Raw genomic sequence first — 18403 nt, forward strand, 5'->3', positions numbered from 1 at the left:
GTAACCATCACTGAAAGCTCCAGGTGTGGCCTTACATCCTTGCAGTGTTACCACTCATGACTGTGGTGCAGCTGGACGGCCCAGTATTGCCACTCAGATCTTGATACAAAGGCAACGAGAGATGATGATATAGGTTTATGGGTTCCTTGAACTGCATTTTGGGTTCATGTTTTTGTAATATTAATATTCTGTGACACGTACTCGAATTTTGTGTAGTTCTATAATTTCTTACTTGATTACAAAGATTTTTTTTTTGTCGTAACAGATAATGCAAGTTAACATATAGATACTCATATCTAGCGGTGATGATAACAGTGAAGCAAAATGAAATCGTACTTAAGCTCTTTGAGGGTAACATTTTAAAGTATTCTTTTCCTTCAAGACAGTTGATTATGGCAATATAGGTAATATATGAACACTATTTACTAACCTGCACCCCTTCCACAGGTCAGGCTGCGTGGGAGGCCATGCGCAGAGCCCTGGATCCACTACTTGCCCTTTGCGCCTGCGCCCTTGTTGAAGGTTGGTGCTGAAAATGTCGAAATCTAATCAGCTTAAATATAAGTCTATTATAGTATTGCTAGCTCTTATATGGCATGCATAGTATAGACCAAGATACATGAGTCAGATATATATAATAATATAGCTGCTATCACCGCATTATACAACCTATAACATATTTCCTGATATAGCGACCTATGATATGGCTTTTCATAGTAAAACTGTTATAGCTCAAGGATTGCTGCTCTCCATGATAGGGACAGCTATAACATGGTCCTTTGAGTACGACTCTTGAGGAAGACTGTGTGACCCCTTCAGCCAAAAACGAGGTCACCTTTGACCAGGGCGATACGACCCATGAGCATTGATGGAGTGATCCTTGAACATAATAACATGGTCTCTGGTCCGATCCATCAGGGTCATGTCAAAGGCCAAGGGTTTATCGTACCCAAGGGTCGTAAAGTCGTGCTCATGGGTCATATTGCCATACTCGAAGGATTAAAACCTGGATGTCCGTAGAGTTCTCACTCTTCATAGAGCCATGCACAACAGACTCTCTGCTATTAGGGACATATAGAGCGCCCTAGGAACATCAACAACACAACTAGTGATGATAACGCTATCAAACTTAAGTTCTAAGTAACATTTCCATATTCTATTAGCGTTTCCTTAGAGTTATCTCACGATAGACGTCTATTGGAGAGGTTCTCTTTGACAGGGACGCTTGCTTGTAACATCTCGTATAAAGAGTTTTTTCATGACAGGGACGTCTATTATAGAGCTTCTAGTAACGGACGTCTATTACAGAGCTTCTGATAACAGAGACGTCTATTATAGAGCTTCTAGTAACGGACGTCTATTACAGAGCTTCTGATAACAGGGACGTCTATTGTAGAGCTTCTAGTAACGGACGTCTGTTACAGAGCTTCTGATATCAGGGACGTCTATTGTAGAGCTTCTAGTAACGGACGTCTATTGCAGAACTTCTGATAACAGGGACGTCTATTGTAGAGCTTCTAGTAACGGACGTCTATTACAGAGCTTCTAACAACAGGGACGTCTATTGTAGAGCTTCTCATGAGAGGGACGTCAGTCATAGAGCCTCTAGTAACGGGGAGATTTGCGATAGAGCCTCATATGGAAGGGTCCGCTGTGTCGGAGTCTAAGATGGTGGGGACAACTGATCATAGACCTCATGAGTGTCAGGAGTGCTGACAGTAGTCAGGAGTGTCTCCCTCACAACACTACAGAGGCGTCAGGAGAGCTGACCAACTCCTCCCCTGACATGAAAATCCTCATGTTACCTCACGACCTACTTATGAGGATGGGTGAGGAACGTGTGCTCTGTTGACACTCATAAAGTGAGAATAAAACTCTCGTGATTGCCATTGGCTGAGTGCAAGGAGACTCTTTTTCTCATGCTGGTACACACCAGGGGAGGCCCACGGCTCCACTGGGGTAACCCGAGGTGTAGGGATATCGTCTTTCTCTGATCATCATGGAGATCATAAAGCCCTGGGGACTATATGGCTAGTTTCTCTCTCTCTCTCTCTCTCTCTCTCTCTCTCTCTCTCTCTCTCTCTCTCTCTCTCTATATATATATATATATATATATATATATATATGTAATGACACATGTGCAAACACAATTAGACGAATTTTTACACTTTTGCCCTAGTTATATCCGTGTGATTTACATACCTCTCTGGATAATTTACAAAAAGAATTGTAAGTAAATGGGTCTCCACCCTCGGAGTAAATTACTTCTGTCCCACAGCCTAGCTGGGGGAAATTAACATAAAAAGCTATTGATAACTTGGGAAAATGGGGCACTGACATCACCCTTCAGAATAATATATCATCAGTAATGCCAAGACTGATGGATGAGTTGGGGCAGACTATTGGGGTAGCACTGCATTACTGTACACCCTCTGTTACTGTACACTCTGTACTCTTGTACACTTCGTTCCCCTCATCTTATAGCAATGCATCCGGCCTTGTATTCTGCCAAGCTATTCATATCGTCATTCGTATAACAGAAGTAAATCCAAATTGCAGATAGATGTATTAAATCGTACCTGCTGGATGTACATGGGGGATGGGGAATGGGGGTATTCTATTAAATCCTACATATTGGAGCTCCGGGGAACTCTATTAAATAGTCGCCACAAAGGGGATGGAGTGGGAAGGGGAGGAAGTGGGGGAGTCTATCAAATCTTATCCAATGGATCTCTGGGGGGAATCTATCGAATCATATCTATCCGAACTCCACGGGGGACTATATAACTCTGGGGGCACTGTTGAATTGTATTCACTGGGTCTCTGGAGGCGACTTTTAAAAAAAATTGTATGTATAGGATCTCTGTCTTCATGGATGTTTATTGGGTTTTCTGGGGGGGACGTTGGCAAATTAGGTGTATGGGATTTTTCAGGGGTTTTCTATGACACTCGATCTATCGGACGATCAGGGTGACGAGTCTCTCTCTCTCTCTCTCTCTCTCTCTCTCTCTCTCTCTCTCTCTCTCTCTCTCTCTCTCTCTCTCTCCTCCAGGATTTCCTCCACAAAGTTACATTATCTATTACGTTTATTGTCAAAGTCTCATCCATTCATCTGTCGACCAGCTCCGGGGAGAGAATTTACACCGGGGGGATTTGTGTGTGTGTGTGTGTGTGTGTGTGTGTGTGTGTGTGTGTGTGTGTGTGTGTGTGTGTGTGTGTGTGTGTGTGTGATAAGAGATAAGATCCTAAACGATGAAGATTAGAGTGGTGTAAGACAGTGTGTTCCATGTTTGGTTCAAAGCCAGTCTTCGGCCTTCCTTGATTCAAGCACTGGTGATATAAGCTGCAGTGAACTGAGGAAGTTGTGAATATAACAGGTTGTTGAAAATTAAGGTGCATCTATGATTAAGCAGAGACGATAAGGACACAGTGAAGATAACGGATGTGGTGACGATAAAGGTATAATAAAGATTAGGGTACGGTGAAGATAGCGATATTTTAAACCCCCAAAAATTCATTTCAAAGTTTAGAAGTCCCGGACGCTAGCCGCCAAAAATCCCGGCAAAAATAATACTAATAGATAATGGAACATGACACTATCATCTTTAGACTCCAGCTCAGGACTGCCTCATTAGATAAGAGAGGCGGAGAGAGAGGAAATATACTGCAAGACGTTGCAGCCGCTGGTGGGCTGACGCGAGGATATGTTTCAGCCTCAGATATAGACGGAACCAGTTGAGCGACGATCCTAGTGCCCTGGCAATGTTCCTCACCTTCTCTCCTGACTGGTGTCCCTCCTCATCTTCCTCATCATGCAGTGGCACCGTCCGTGAACTCTCCCTCATCAAGGTGCATTGGCACATCCTGTCGTCCCTCCTCACACCTCACTCCTTCCTTCTATACGTTCACCACAACACTGCCGTCGTTGACCGGTCCCTCCTCACAGCCAGTCTCATTAACCACGTCCCCTGACCATCGTCCATACCCTGCGATGCCTCCCTCCACGCTCTCCACACTTGACTCTACCACCATCATCCACAACTCCACATCCTGACCCCTAACTAACCACCGTCAGTCCTCTCCACATCAGACTACTTCTTCCCACCAATCAAATTCTGAAGGTGTCCATTGCCCTCACGGCTTCAAGAGGCAGTTTCGACTGCACATAATGCTGTCTGAGGATCATCTATCTAGCAGTGGAGGTGTCGCTATAGGTGATCACATAACCCCACCAGAAGGCGAGGATCAACTGTGCCACCCCAGACCCACAGTAGGAGCTGCTGCCAACACAACACAAATCCGCATGGAGAAGAATACGACATCTTCATCCTCTTTGGTAAAGTTTCCTACCAAAAAGGATTCCAGATAGAACAAGTTCTACTTCATCGTAGATCAGTCAGCCGTTATGTAACACGATAACAGAGAAACCATCAAGAATATCCATAAGAACAAAAACTCTGTGTCGTAAAGTTATAATTGATGTTACATCTAAAACATTAAGCATCACATTGAGATCCAAGATATCTTAGGCGGAAAATGTAGTGAAGATGAGATCATAGGGAAGATGACCATAACCTGATGCCCCACTTTAGTCGAAAAACATTACGAAATTATACAGTGTCTTGGATGTATAAGTGATTCGTAATGTAGTGAAAATGAGAATGTAGCTAATAGGAGAAAAAAACCTCATTAAAAAGTCAGAAATTCCTATAATTTCCCTTCTATAAGATATTTAGATTCGCGTTATCGTTCAAAGTTTTCCAATCTACGGGAACTTCCGCCTCTGGTGGCCACAGAGGAAACAGACTGGGTGAAAAATTGGTCCACATATGGGAACAGGTCTACTTAATTAAGATCTGATGGCTGCTGCCCAGGACCTGGAGGTTAGATATGGATATTAATTATAATTATATGGTGATCAACGTACGTGGATATAAATGTTAATTGTATGGTGATCAAAGTGTGTGTGTGTGTGTGTGTGTGTGTGTGTGTGTGTGTTTCTGTGTAATGATCTATTCATAAGGAGAGGGAATTCTACACTCGTAAGGCTCTATTTCATATGACTTTTTCAGCTTCTGTACGCCATCCACATTCACAGATTCATTATTCATCTTATCCATTTCATCCATCAGTCTTATACTGTAAAAGTACCTCTTTCTATTTTTCTCTCACAATTGTTTTGTGTATCTCCATGTCATGTTGTTCTGTCTTCATGTTCTAGCCTCTGGTTGTTCTATCTTCATGCTCTAGCCTCTATAGTTGTTCTATCTTCATGTTATGGCCTCTATAGTAGTTCTATCTTCATGTTATAGCCTTTGGTTGTTCTATCTTCATGTTCTAGCCTCTATAGTAGTTCTATCTTCATGTTATAGCCTCTGGTTGTTCTATCTTCATGTTATAGCCTCTGGTTGTTCTATCTTCATGTTATAGCCTCTATAGTTGTTCTATCTTCATGTTATGGCCTCTATAGTTGTTCTATTTTCATGTTCTAGCCTCTATAGTAGTTCTATCTTCATGCTATGGCCTCTATAGTTGTTCTATCTTCATGTTATAGCCTCTGGTTGTTTCATCTTCATGTTGTGGTCTCCAGTTCTTCTAGCTTTGCGTGTAACAAAGACCTGTTCACTGTCCTCGCTAAAATGGTTTACAAAACTGAGTATTGTCATCAATTCACCTGTTCTTCTCTCTTCCATTATGATCTCTAAACGCTCGGCATAACTCAGAAATTCTAATTCCGACACCATCTTTGTTGCCTTCTCCTGGACATAAGTAGATCTTTGTGCATCTTTAAACACGATGGTCGGTTTTGTGGAATATATTCCGTGAATATTTTGATGATTATTGTCTTCTCCAAGTACTTGAATTGATTCTCAACATTCACCAGCAGACAGTTGATCTCCATCGGAGTCTTCCCTAGGTCGAGTTCTTGTGAAAGGTCGACTTTCACAAACACTGTCGACTCCCAAGTCCCTATCGCAGGCAAGAAAATTACTACTACATACAGGGGCCAGGTACCCCAAGCCTTGGTGAATCACAGGGTCTGACAGGGCGTCCCTGTCCTGGCGAGGGAGGACCTGGAGATACACGCCCCACACTCCACTCCTACAGGAGACGTGGAAATCTTCAAGTTTCTGCTCACTGTATCAAAGACGTATATGAAATGAGAGATTCTCAGATTCCAGAAGAGCATGTCAAGACAGTCTCTCTCTCTCTCTCTCTCTCTCTCTCTCTCTCTCTCTCTCTCTCAGCCTCCAGGGGTAAGTCGCCAGAGCCTCCTCAGCGAAGGATATAGCCGGATTGTCTGTACGAGCCGAGTAAGCAGAGCCACGTCCCCTGTTCTGAGAAGGATCCCGGCCGACTGTCTCTCTCTGCCCGAGCCCCCGAGGCACTTTCGACTCGCTGCCTCAAAAGAACTTGTAAAACGCCTCCAAACAACTTGGAGGAGGACAAACAAACTCGTAGAAAACAAATCCCAACTTATGTGTCCCCCTCTCCCCCCCCCCCCCCCCCCCTCCTGGAAGTTGTGTGGTCACGTAAACGTATATCAAATTTCTTACAATGTCCAATGAGATGGTGGTCGCTTCTGTCCAGGGTCTGGTGGATAGAGAGAAGTACTCTTCAAGGTGATGACCGCTCCCATCATTGACCCCACCTCCATTTATTTCAATAACTACCATTTATGATATACTGTTCATACTGTCACTTATTTCAATTACTACCATTTATGATATACTGTTCATACTGTCACTTATTTCAATTACTACCATTTATTATGATATAGTGTGTTCATAATACTGTCATTCATTTCGTAAATGTATTTCGTATCTTCTCAGGAAATTAATGCACTATAAGTTAACCTAGATAATGTCTTTTGGTCATATTTTTTCACAGTTCACACATGTCACAGCCATGTTTTCTCCCGCTTCGCCACTAAACAAGACATAGTGATATCATCTTCCAACCGCGACCCAGCTTGGCGGTGGAATTTTTCTCATATCTCGTAAACCATAAGGGAGAAGCAGCATGAGCCTTGGTCAAGTCTCAGACGCCATCTAAAGTATGTCAAATATTGACATGGTCTCAAAGTGATACGGACCCAGCTAATGTCATGAGGAACACCACACACTGTCACCACCACTGAAATTAATGAATGGGACATTTATAAGAATGTCACTTTATCTATGAGAAAAATTCCACCTTGTATGTTCATGGTATTGTAAGGAGTTTCGATCGAGGTCACCAGGGTAATCGTGAACCATTATGTTAACCATCACGAAGACGAAGACGGATCTGAAGGTACGTACGCTCCTGCAGTGCCACTTATTTGAAAATGAAAAAGCAATGCAGTAACTCCCCCCTCCCCACGTCAAGCGTTATTGCCCACTGCAGAAGAGAGTTACGGGTCTTGGGACGTCATGGTTGCGTTTGGGTGGGGAGGTGCGTTCCAGTGGTGGAACTCACACACACACACACACACACACACACACACACACACACACACAAACACACGTATGGTATAACTGTTTTTGATTATGTCATTCTAATCTAGGGATGATCCAGTATGTGACTTTATTGTATCATGCTGACCTTTGACCCCCGAGGGCTGACCTTGACCTCTCTGCCGGCAGGGTTGAGGGTGACGGAGGTGGAGGTGCCACGGGTGGTGCTGGTGGGTCACAGTGCCAGGGTTCGATGCCACTTCGCCCTCGAGGGTGAGGTGCTCTACTCCCTCAAGTGGTGGAGGGACGGCCAACAGTTCTACCAGTATATCCCAAGAAATCGTCCCAAGATGGCCGTCTTCACCATACCAGGAGTCACCGTTAATGTTGAGTACCCACCTACCATGTCCCAGGGGAACCCACCTATCATGTCCCAGGGGAACCCACCTACCATATCCCCAGGGGAACCCACCTACCATACCCCCGTGGGAATGCATCTACCATGTCCCTGGGACTACCCACCTGCCATGTCTTGGGGGAGCCCACCTTCCATGTCCCCGGGGAAACCCACCTACCACGTCCCGGGGAATCCCCCAACATATCTCATAGGTACCTACCCACCTACAATATCTCTGGGGTAACCATCCTCCATCTCCCTGGGGACCCACTGACCCTCTCTTCCTCCCTGGGGTTGTTTACTGATAGCTTATATATATATATATATATATATATATATATATATATATATATATATATATATATATATATATATATATATACATATATATATATATATATATATATATATATATATATATATATATATATATATATATATATATATATACGCACACAAATCCCAAAATGATTATCATAATGATAATACGAGCCTTTGTTTCTAATAAAGACAGAAACATAGCTAAGCAACAAACATTGTTTTGAACATTTATTGTTGATGTGGACGGCAGTCTAGGAGTGGGATCCCTTACACACACCCACACAGCCGTCCAGCCAGCCAGCTACCCACACAGCCGACCCACACACACACCCAGCCACCCACCGCCAGACCGCTAACAACCCATGTTAACGATTTATGGATCTGTGTACTTCTGGCTGTGTTTACCCTATGGCCAGCTCCCTACCATGGCCTCCCTCACCATACATCAGGCTGTGCGTGCCCCACCATGGCCTCATTCACCATACATCAGGCTGTACGTGCCCCACCATGGCCTCCCTCACCATACATCAGGCTGTACGTGCCCCACCATGGCCTCCCTCACCATACATCAGGCTGTACGTGCCCCACCATGGCCTCCCTCACCATACATCAGGCTGTACGTGCCCCACCATGGCCTCCCTCACCATACATCAGGCTGTACGTGCCCCACCATGGCCTCCCTCACCATACATCAGGCTGTACGTGCCTCACCATGGCCTCCATCACCATTCAGTTCGCAGAATTTCTGGCTGTGTTTACAGAATCCCTTGTAAAAGCTGTAACATGTTTTATGTTAGGCAGACTGGTAAGGATCTTTATGCTAGACTTAAGCAACACAAATAGAGTATAAGAACAGGACAAAAATCAAATGCTATTTTTAATCATTTTAAAGATCTTAACCAGTGTTCTGACTGGAGTAACGCCGATTTAGTTATTAACTGTAACTCCTTTACTACGAGAAATATCATCGAATCTTTTAATATTAGATACATAAAGAATTGTAGCATTAATATTAGCGAAGGTCTATACAAACTGGATAGCTTTGTCGTAGGCAAAATTTGTAAACAGTTCTCTTTCCTGTCCACTTGATCAAATTTTCTGACAGGTATTGTGCCAGACCTCAGCACTACCAACCCGAACACCATCATCTGGTAACACTTGTTTACCAATGGTGTCTTAGCTCCTTCCCTTCCTTGTATATCGACTGACCGTTCTACGTTTTCTGTCTCATTCTTGTATCTCCCCTAATGATGTGATCATTACACGAAAGTGCACTTGGGAACTTATCGTGTTTCATTTTCCTCATGATTACCAGCTGTTATCTTGAGGTGCTATTCAGTTAAATTCCAAAAGTGTTGCATTTCATTGATACTGTATTGCAGTGCTACAGTATCAGTATTGCATTCAAAAGGGTTAGTGGAGTGCTGTGTTGCGCCTCAGTCTAGTTTTGCTTCGTACATACATCCCAGTTGTCTTACACCAACAGACAGACATACAGGCACATTCTCTCTCTCTCTCTCTCTCTCTCTCTCTCTCTCTCTCTCTCTCTCTCTCTCTCTCTCAGGAGAGAATCCTCTATTCGATATTACTAGATTACCATGAATTTCGGACATTGTTCAGAAGGAATGGGACTCCGTCGTATCTTTTGGTCTGGCCAAAAACGGTAATCAGCCCCGGCTGACGTATGAATAAATGTTGCTTATAACGTATTGGGTGGTGGTTATCGTTTTTTTCCCCCACGGTATTATTCAACAGGATCACCTCAATGCTGTAATCTGATTTGGCTCTAGTCCTGGGGTTGGGAACGAAATTGGTTCTCATTTTGAAGCTGAGGAAGAAATCGATTCTCCCCCTGGAGCTGGGGAAGATCTTGGCCCTCCTCCTGGAGCTGGGGAAGATATTAGTTCTTCTCTTGCCGCTGGGGAAGAAATTACAATCTTCCCTGAAGATTCCCGACTCAGTGATTTCATTACTGTGTGGGATTGTATACACAACCTGATTGGTCGCCCGCTGGTAATACCTTCACAGACACACGGAGAGATGGGGGACGTACCAACGTAAAACTCGCTCCCAGTACAGCACAAATAGGCAATTACACACCAGTGGGATGGAGTGGGGAGGAAGCCTTCGAAAACAATGACATATGTAGGTGGGACATAAGGAAGAACTTGAGGGAAAGCTTGAAATACCGGGAAAGATAATCAGAAAGCAAATGAATGAATATTTGCTGGGGAGAAACGACCTAAGTGAGAGAAAACATAGATTTAGAGAAGGGAGGTCGTGTGTAACAAAGCTTTTAAGAATTCTATGAGTGAGAGAGCTTTTTAGGCAACTGAGAAATGTGTGTGGATTATCTCTGGCCTGACAGAAGGCGCCTTTGACATCCTACCGCACAGGAGGCTGGTAAGGAAGCTGGATCCTCAGCTAAGGGAGAGACTCCTTCGACAGGGAGAAGATCAGGGGAACAAAGGTGTCAGGTGAGGCGTCTCGACATGGGTCGGTGTCATCAGCGGCGAGCCACAGGGCTCGCTTCTAGAGCTACTGCTCTCCTTAATCGAAGTCAATGAACTTGCTTCGTAAGTAGCAGGAAACTGTGTGCCAGAGGGACGTGAGGTTCGACATTGTTCGCAACCTGTCGACAGGGTCCCAGCCTGGTAGACTCTGTTACAACAGCAACCAAGTATAGTGATAAAGAAATATTCAGTGAACTGGCCACGTTCTACATCAAGCCGAAAGTAAAATATGCTTCCAAAGTTTGTTGAATGCACTTATAGGAGCACAAAGAACGAATATAGAAAATCCAGAGGAGGATAATATGCGTTGTGCCAGAATTAAAAGAATGAATTTACAATGATAGAAGCCTTTAATTCAGCCAAAATGAAAGAGCGAAAAATATGGGGTGACGATCAAAACACTGTTAGACCTCATCCTTCGGAGAATAAACTTTGCCATGGTAACGTTAAAAGTATTTCTTTACTTCTTTAGAAACTGAAAAATCTTGCCGAATTGTGTATGTGTAAGACGTGGGTCTCGCTTGTATTTGATTCTTAGAAGCTACGTGTTACGGTCACAGAACTATTGTGTTCGAATTACTCTGGTTTCGGATGACTGAACCTCTTTGCTCGAATCACTGGATTTATGAGTTCGAGTCACGGAGTCTCTCTGTTCATATGACTAAGACTGCGTGTTCGTATCACTGAACCTCTGTGTTCGTATCACTGTACCATAGTGTTCGTATCATCCAACCCCTGTGATTGTATCACTAAACCACAGTGTTCGCATCACTTAACCCCTGTGTTCGTATCACCTAACCCCTGTGATTGCATCACTGAACCCTTGTGTTCGTATCAATGAACCCCTGTGTTCGTATGCTGGACTCCTGTGTTCGTATCACTGGACCCTTTGTTCGTATCACTAAATCACTGTGTTCGAGCAGTGCCCACATAATCACCAAGGTACAAAGGATTAAACTCCCTCTTCATCATTGTCAAGATGACTAGATTATAACTTTTTTCTTTCTTTCACGACACTTGTAAAGATAACAACTCCTTACGGGTTGGTGTTATCTTCTGGTTATCGAGATTATGTGATGGCTTCCTGCTGAGGTGCTAAAGTTCACCTTCTTCCCTTCCCCCTGGCCTGGCTGGCCACCTGCTGGGCTGTACAGGTGGCACGCTCGGGCCTGCATCAGGTGGAGCTGGTCGACCTGCAGACCATCTCCAGCGGCCTCTACCGGTGCGAGGTGGTAGGTGAGGCGCCTACCTTCACCACCCACGTCAGGGCCGCCAACATGACCGTCATAGGTGAGTCAGGGCCGCCAACATGAGTGTGGTAGGTGAGTCAGGGCCGCCAACATGAGTTTGGTAGGTGAGTCAGGGCCGCTAACATGAGTGTCGTAAGTGAGTCAGGGTCGCCAACATGAGTGTGGTAGGTGAGTCAGGGTCGCCAATATGAGTATGGCAGGTGAGTCAGGGCCGCCAACATGAGTGTGGTAGGTGAGTCAGGGTCGCCAACATGAGTGTCGTAAGTGAGTCAGGGCCGCCAACATGAGTGTCGTAAGTGAGTCAGGGCCGCCAACATGAGTGTAGTGAGTCAGGGCCGCCAACACGACCGTCGTAAGTCAGTCGCATTTATAATAAATCCGACAGATTACTAGTTTGAAGTACGTCAAGCCGCTGGTAATTGTAACTTTAAGGCTATTCCTAAAACTGTTCATTTTCTGGAGAGAACCAGCAATTAATTTCTCAAAGGCTATACCCAGAAAAATGCTCGATAACCAGCCATCATTACGTGTGGTAATCAGACAGACATTGGCTTTAAATGATTCCTAAAAAAAAAAGTGCAATGGTAATGGAAAGCAAATTAGCTTAAGAGGATTATTTCCGTGTTCTTGATTTGGATTTCTATGAAAATTACCAACCGCGTCACACAGCCAGCCAATAAGAAGAGAGAGTATCCTCACGCCTCATGGGTCTACGTTGTGATTGGCTTAGAACAATCGGCAAACTGTGGGAAGTGGCGACACTCAGGAGTGAGGCTGGCCGGCCCTCTAGCGGCTCACCGCAGTACCATAACCACGTCAGCCAATGATCAACCAGTCTCAGGGATGCTGCCATTTGTTGCTCAATTTCTCTGAGGTTCGTCTAGTCTTGCCTTACTCCTCCCTGGCAGCTCCAGCCCATGTTCATTCTTCTCCAAGAAAGATTCCATCTTTGGCACAGCGTACGCTTTCATTTCTTTCGTCACTTATCCATTCTGTGATTTTCTTTCACTCCGCTTATCTACTCCTGGTGTACACGCCTTGCCCTGTTCTGGGTGTATGTCTTGCCTCAATTAAGTCGATTCGGTCTTCAAAAGATCCCATATTTAATCAAACGTACCCAAACTTTACCTAATTAGACTCGCTCGTCTCAACCCTTGGTAAACTTATTTGTGTTTTCAAAGACTCGTTCATATTCTTAGCCAAGTAAAAGCATATATTATGCGTCTTGCATATCTGGCAATATTTCACTTAGAATGACACTGACCCGGGCGCGTATTTTATGCTAATGTGGCCACACTCACTATCTAAAGCGATTTATGAATCATACTTCAGTTTTTAAAGAGAGATTTTAATTACAATTCCTTCCGCAAACCTGGCCAGGAAAGATTAAAGTTGCTCGAATTCACCAGTGATGTACGAAGCGCTCTGGTAGAGTGAGCGAGTTTGAAGCATGATTCGGAGCTTCGTTGAGGCTATGCACTTAAGTTACCCACTAACCACCTCCGCCTTCCTGAGTAAATGGGTGTTGCCGTATAAGGCATTGTCTTATGTAATGCTGTGAACGTGAGGAACGCCGAGGGTAGATGCAGACAAAAGGTCGCGGGGCACAGCTGAACGAAGCTGTACCGACCCCACTGCCTCGATGGGGAGGGAGTTAGAGAGACGGGTCGGTACATGATCGCCCGGACGCGGACCCAGACGTCGGAACTTAAGGAGCTGGCTCAGGATTTTGCCCGGTACTGCACACGTGCTCGTCAGAGTCGGCTTAGTAAGATACCAGGACGGGGTTGTGATACCGGGACGGTGTTGTGATACCGGGACGGTGTTGTGATACCAGGACGGTGTTGTGATACCAGGACGGGGTTGTGATACCGGGACGGTGTTGTGATACTCCCATTTGTAAGGCTATGACTCCCTGACCACCACGACCAAACCCCCACCACCACCACGACAACCACGACCCCCTCTCGCCTCCACCACGAGAACCACGACCCTCTACCACTACCACCACCACACCAAGAAGCAACGACTACTTCCCCCTCTCCTCCCCCGACTAACCCATGGTTCTCTGTCCCTCCCACAGACACGCCGGACGGGCCGCCGGTGGTGCGCGGGTTGGACCCCACAGGGTACAGAGAAGGGGACATGATCCGCCTCAACTGCACCTCGTACGGCTCCTGGCCGGCTCCCTCACTGTCCTGGCTGGTGGTTAGAAGCCCGCCACACCCCTCCAGCGGGGGTAGCGCCCCACACTACTCCACCGTAAGTGATGCCACGCGCCACCAGACACTGTCGGTCACTGCCCGACACTGACAGTTGATGTTGGACACTGCCGGACACTGCTGCTCCTCCCACCCAAATGTCAATCCTTCACTAAGGCTGTAACTTGCACAAGGCAGTTTGATGAAGTTCTGCCTCCTACAGGCGAATGGGGAGAGAGAGAGAGAGAGAGAGATAGAGAGAGAGAGAGAGAGAGAGAGAGAGAGAGAGAGAGAGAGAGAGAGAGAGAGAGATATCCCCCTCGATGTTGTCAGTGGATCCCGCTAGGTCACCGAGTTGACCCAGGCTGAATTGAACTGGTCCTGGGTAGTGTGAGGGTGTGTTTGAGTGCGTGAACTGTCCTAACTGAGCATCTGAGATGGATGAAGTATGTTAGTGGGAAGTTTGAGTTTAAGATATGACAAACAGTGTCTCAGCTTACTAAGATACTTAAATGTGTTGATGTCTCAAACGGGTTGCGTTAGCTGAGTGCGGTGGAATCTACGAGTGCGAGTGAAAGCAGAGAAGTACGCCTCAAGTGTCTTTAGAATGTTAGATAGTATCTTCTAAGTTTGTTGTCGTGTGAGGGAGTGTGGGGGATCGACGCGAGTGTACTGAAGAACGTCTTTGTTGCTTTGTGTAAGACCGGTACAATGAAAACGGTGTCTGTCTGAACGTAAATTGACATACGTTTTGAGGGTAAACTATCTGAACTTTGTTAACCTGGCTAGCATATGCGAGTTCTTTGATGTGTGAATATGTGCTGAACTTTCTGATCACTGTCAACTTTTTCAATTGGATGCACTATTTGGAAAGAATGAACTTCAGTAAGGGTTTATTTTCTGACTATAGTAAACTATTCTTCTTTTGGTAAACTTTTCGAATAAACTGTTCGAACGAGGCGGATGTCCTACAGTGGTGCAGCTCTGTTTATCAATGAACCACATTAGATTATTGAGTGAAGTGAACATTGATTTGAAAGAGGTGGACATACACGAGTATTGTGAACACTTCTGAGTGTGGTGAACACGTGTGGGTGCGTTGAACATTTGTGAGTGTGTTGAAGAGCCTTCAAGGACACAACAGATGGACAGCCAGTGAAAACAATCTCATAAATTCTACAACACGTAATACAACTGATCAAGGGGTTACTTAAGTCAACCTGGAAATATGTACAATGTATTTCCCGTTATTATGTCAACCTGTATTAATCATTAGTTTATATCATGTTGGTCTGAGACAGGAGTGGCTATCGCAGTCTGTTCTTTTTGATTGTCTGTCTATCTGTCCATCTTTCTGTCTATCTGTCTGGCCGTCTGTCTATCTGTCTGTCTGTCCATCTGTCTGTCTGTCTGGCCGTCTGTCTGTCTTACAGGTGAGGGATATGCACCTCATCAAGTACCCTGCCATCAGCACCCGGCCGACAGCCCACGACCCACCCTCGCCCACTTGGGCCCACCTGACCACCTTCTCGGCCACGCTTGGCCTGGTCCTACCCGCCCGCCGTGACCTGGCCCCACAGGGCTTCTTCAAACTCAGGTCAGTCCGGGTCAGATCTGGGAGTTCCTCCCTGGCTCCGTCTAGGTCGGTTCAGTAAGTTGCGTCTACTTCGTTACGCCAAAGCTGGGCGAGAGTTCGCCTCTCAATTACGCCAAGTTTGGCTGCTTCTGGGCGTCTCAGAAATGCACGAAATTCATAGATAATGTGGCCCAATTTGGCCAATTGCAGTACTTCAAATTGGGCTCCTTATACACCCGTGTGATAATCCGTGCTGGATACATATCTTGGAAAGAGATGAAGCTGATTCGATTTCATATAAAGCAATATTATTCGACCATCCATAGAGGAGACGAAATATTCCCCAGAGATTTTATTTTCAACTCTCAACCAATTACGGGTTCTGGGAATTCAACCCCAGACCTAGCTACTTCCTAGGGGTAGGGTTCATATTTCAGCTTAGGGTTCAACCATTCCTCTCTGGGGTCCTTCAGCTACCCTATACAACTCCCTCCTTAGATCAAGACACTGATCCCGTCAGGGGTTGCAAAAACCTGTCAAAACACATAGGTATCTCACGGTGGGGATTTATGGAGATTTATGTTACAGGACGCTGTGTCTTGGGGGTCTACCTGTGACGCAGGCTGATCACCACGTCACGAGGACCAACCACAGCACAAACCATACCACTAACCACGTCACGAGGACCAACCACACCACTAACCACGTCACTAGGACTAAGAACATCACTAACCACGTCACTAGGGCTAAGAACATCACTAACCACGTCACTAGGGCTAAGAACATCACTAACCACGTCACGAGGACCAACCACACCACTAACCACGTCACTAGGGCTAAGAACATCACTAACCACGTCACTAGGGCTAAGAACACCACTAATCACGTCACTAGGACCAACCACACCACGAACCACGTCACTAGGGCTAACCATACCACTTGCTACGTCACTAGGACTAAGAACACTACTAACCGCGTCACTAGGACCAACCACACCACTAACCACACCACTAACCACGTCACTAGGACTAACCATACCACTTGCTATGTCACTAACCACGTCACTAGGACCAACCACACCACTAACCACGTCACTAACCACGTTCACACTGATCATATGGGTCTCCTTCGTGGGCAGGTGCAGGGCGGCGGTGGAAGAGCACGAGTGGGTGACGGAGGTGAGGGTGGCGGTGGAGGCTGGCCTGGGGGAGCCCCATCACCTGCCCGCGCTCCTCAACACAGGCCTCCCAGCCCCAGCTGCCGCAGGTACGTAACACCCAGCCCCAGCTGCCGCAGGTACGTAACACCCAGCCCCAGCTGCCGCAGGTACGTATCACCCAACCCCAGCAGCCGCAGGTACGTAACACCCAGCCCCAGCAGCCGCAGGTACGTAACACCCAGCCCCAGCAGCCGCAGGTACGTAACACCCAGCCGCAGCTGCCGCAGGTACGTAACACCCAGCCCCAGCTGCCGCAGGTACGTACCCCCAACCCCAGCTGCCGCAGGTACGTACCCCCAACACCAGCTGCCATAGGTACGTACCCTCAACCCCAGCTGCCGCAGGTACGTACCCCCAGCCCCAGGTATGAACATGCATGACACACACGGACATTACATGTGTTGTCAGGGACGGTGTATATGTTGTCAGCTATAGTTCGTATGTTGTCAGGGACGCTACTGTGCTGTCAGGAACAGTGTATATGTTGTCAGGGACGGTGGATATGCTGTCAAGACTAGTAAATGTTTTGTGTTGTCAAAGACGGTATAATGTTCTTACTGACGATGAATGTGTTGTCAGTGCCATTGTCAATGGGATGGCACATGTGCTGTCATGGATGGTGCATTTGTTGTCAGGGACGGTACCCATTTATGTGTTGTCTTGAACAGAATATATTTTCCGGGATGCTGGTATCGTGATAGTGTTGTCAGTGGTACTGTGCGTGTTGTCAAGAGCCCCGCACGTGTTGTCACAAGACCTACAAGTGTGTTCCAAGCTGTATTGTCACGATGGCTGGAGAGGGTGTTGATTTTGTTGGAAGTGGGAGTTGGAGATGGCAGGTGGGGGGTGGCAGGTGAGGGGATGGTAGAAGGTGACAGGTAAGGTGGCAGGTCAGGGGTTGGTAGGAGAAGGTGGCAGGCCAGAGATGCGACTTACAACTTCTTAAATCATAAGCAAATCTCGAGTTCATTTTCTTCAAAATGTCACCAGATCACAACACGCAAATAACCCACAATAGCTCATGTTCCCTCCCGTTCATACGTCGCTCCTGGAGGCTGCTATAGTCGAAGACGTAACCACTGACGTATCGAGCATGTAACCAATGACGTATCGAGGACGTAACCAATGACGTATCGAGGACGTAACCAATGACGTATCGAGTACGTAATAGTTTTCCAAGTGAGAGACGAGACGGGAATGCTTTCCAGCAGATTTGAAATCAGTTCCAGTGGGGCTGGAACCAGTACTACAGTGGGGCTGGAACCAGTACTACAGTAGGGCTGGAACCGGTACTACAGTAGGGCTGGAACCAGTACTACAATGGGGCTGGAACCGGTACTACAGTGGGGCTGGAACCGGTACTACAGTGGGGCTGGAACCAGCACTACAGTAGGGCTGGAACCAGTACTACAGTGGGGCTGGAACCAGTACTACAGTGGGGCTGGAACCGGTACTACAGTGGGGCTGGAACCAGTACTACAGTGGGG

General features: G+C 46.2%; 1 protein-coding gene across 2 annotated transcripts in view; it reads left to right on the forward strand.

Annotated features, from left to right (window-relative positions):
* The window catches only part of LOC139766146 (uncharacterized), a 42539-nt gene that overhangs the window by 20209 nt on the left and 3927 nt on the right, over positions 1-18403 (forward strand). For both annotated transcript variants that reach the window (XM_071694406.1, XM_071694407.1), the window contains 6 exons: positions 448-522; positions 7629-7825; positions 11825-11960; positions 14004-14182; positions 15555-15718; positions 16836-16963. In XM_071694406.1, the coding sequence (XP_071550507.1) occupies positions 448-522; positions 7629-7825; positions 11825-11960; positions 14004-14182; positions 15555-15718; positions 16836-16963 (879 nt within the window). The remainder of the gene's footprint in view (positions 1-447; positions 523-7628; positions 7826-11824; positions 11961-14003; positions 14183-15554; positions 15719-16835; positions 16964-18403) is intronic.

This window comes from Panulirus ornatus, chromosome 57 (assembly GCF_036320965.1).
Source record: "Panulirus ornatus isolate Po-2019 chromosome 57, ASM3632096v1, whole genome shotgun sequence".
NCBI classification, from domain to species: Eukaryota; Metazoa; Arthropoda; class Malacostraca; order Decapoda; family Palinuridae; genus Panulirus; species Panulirus ornatus.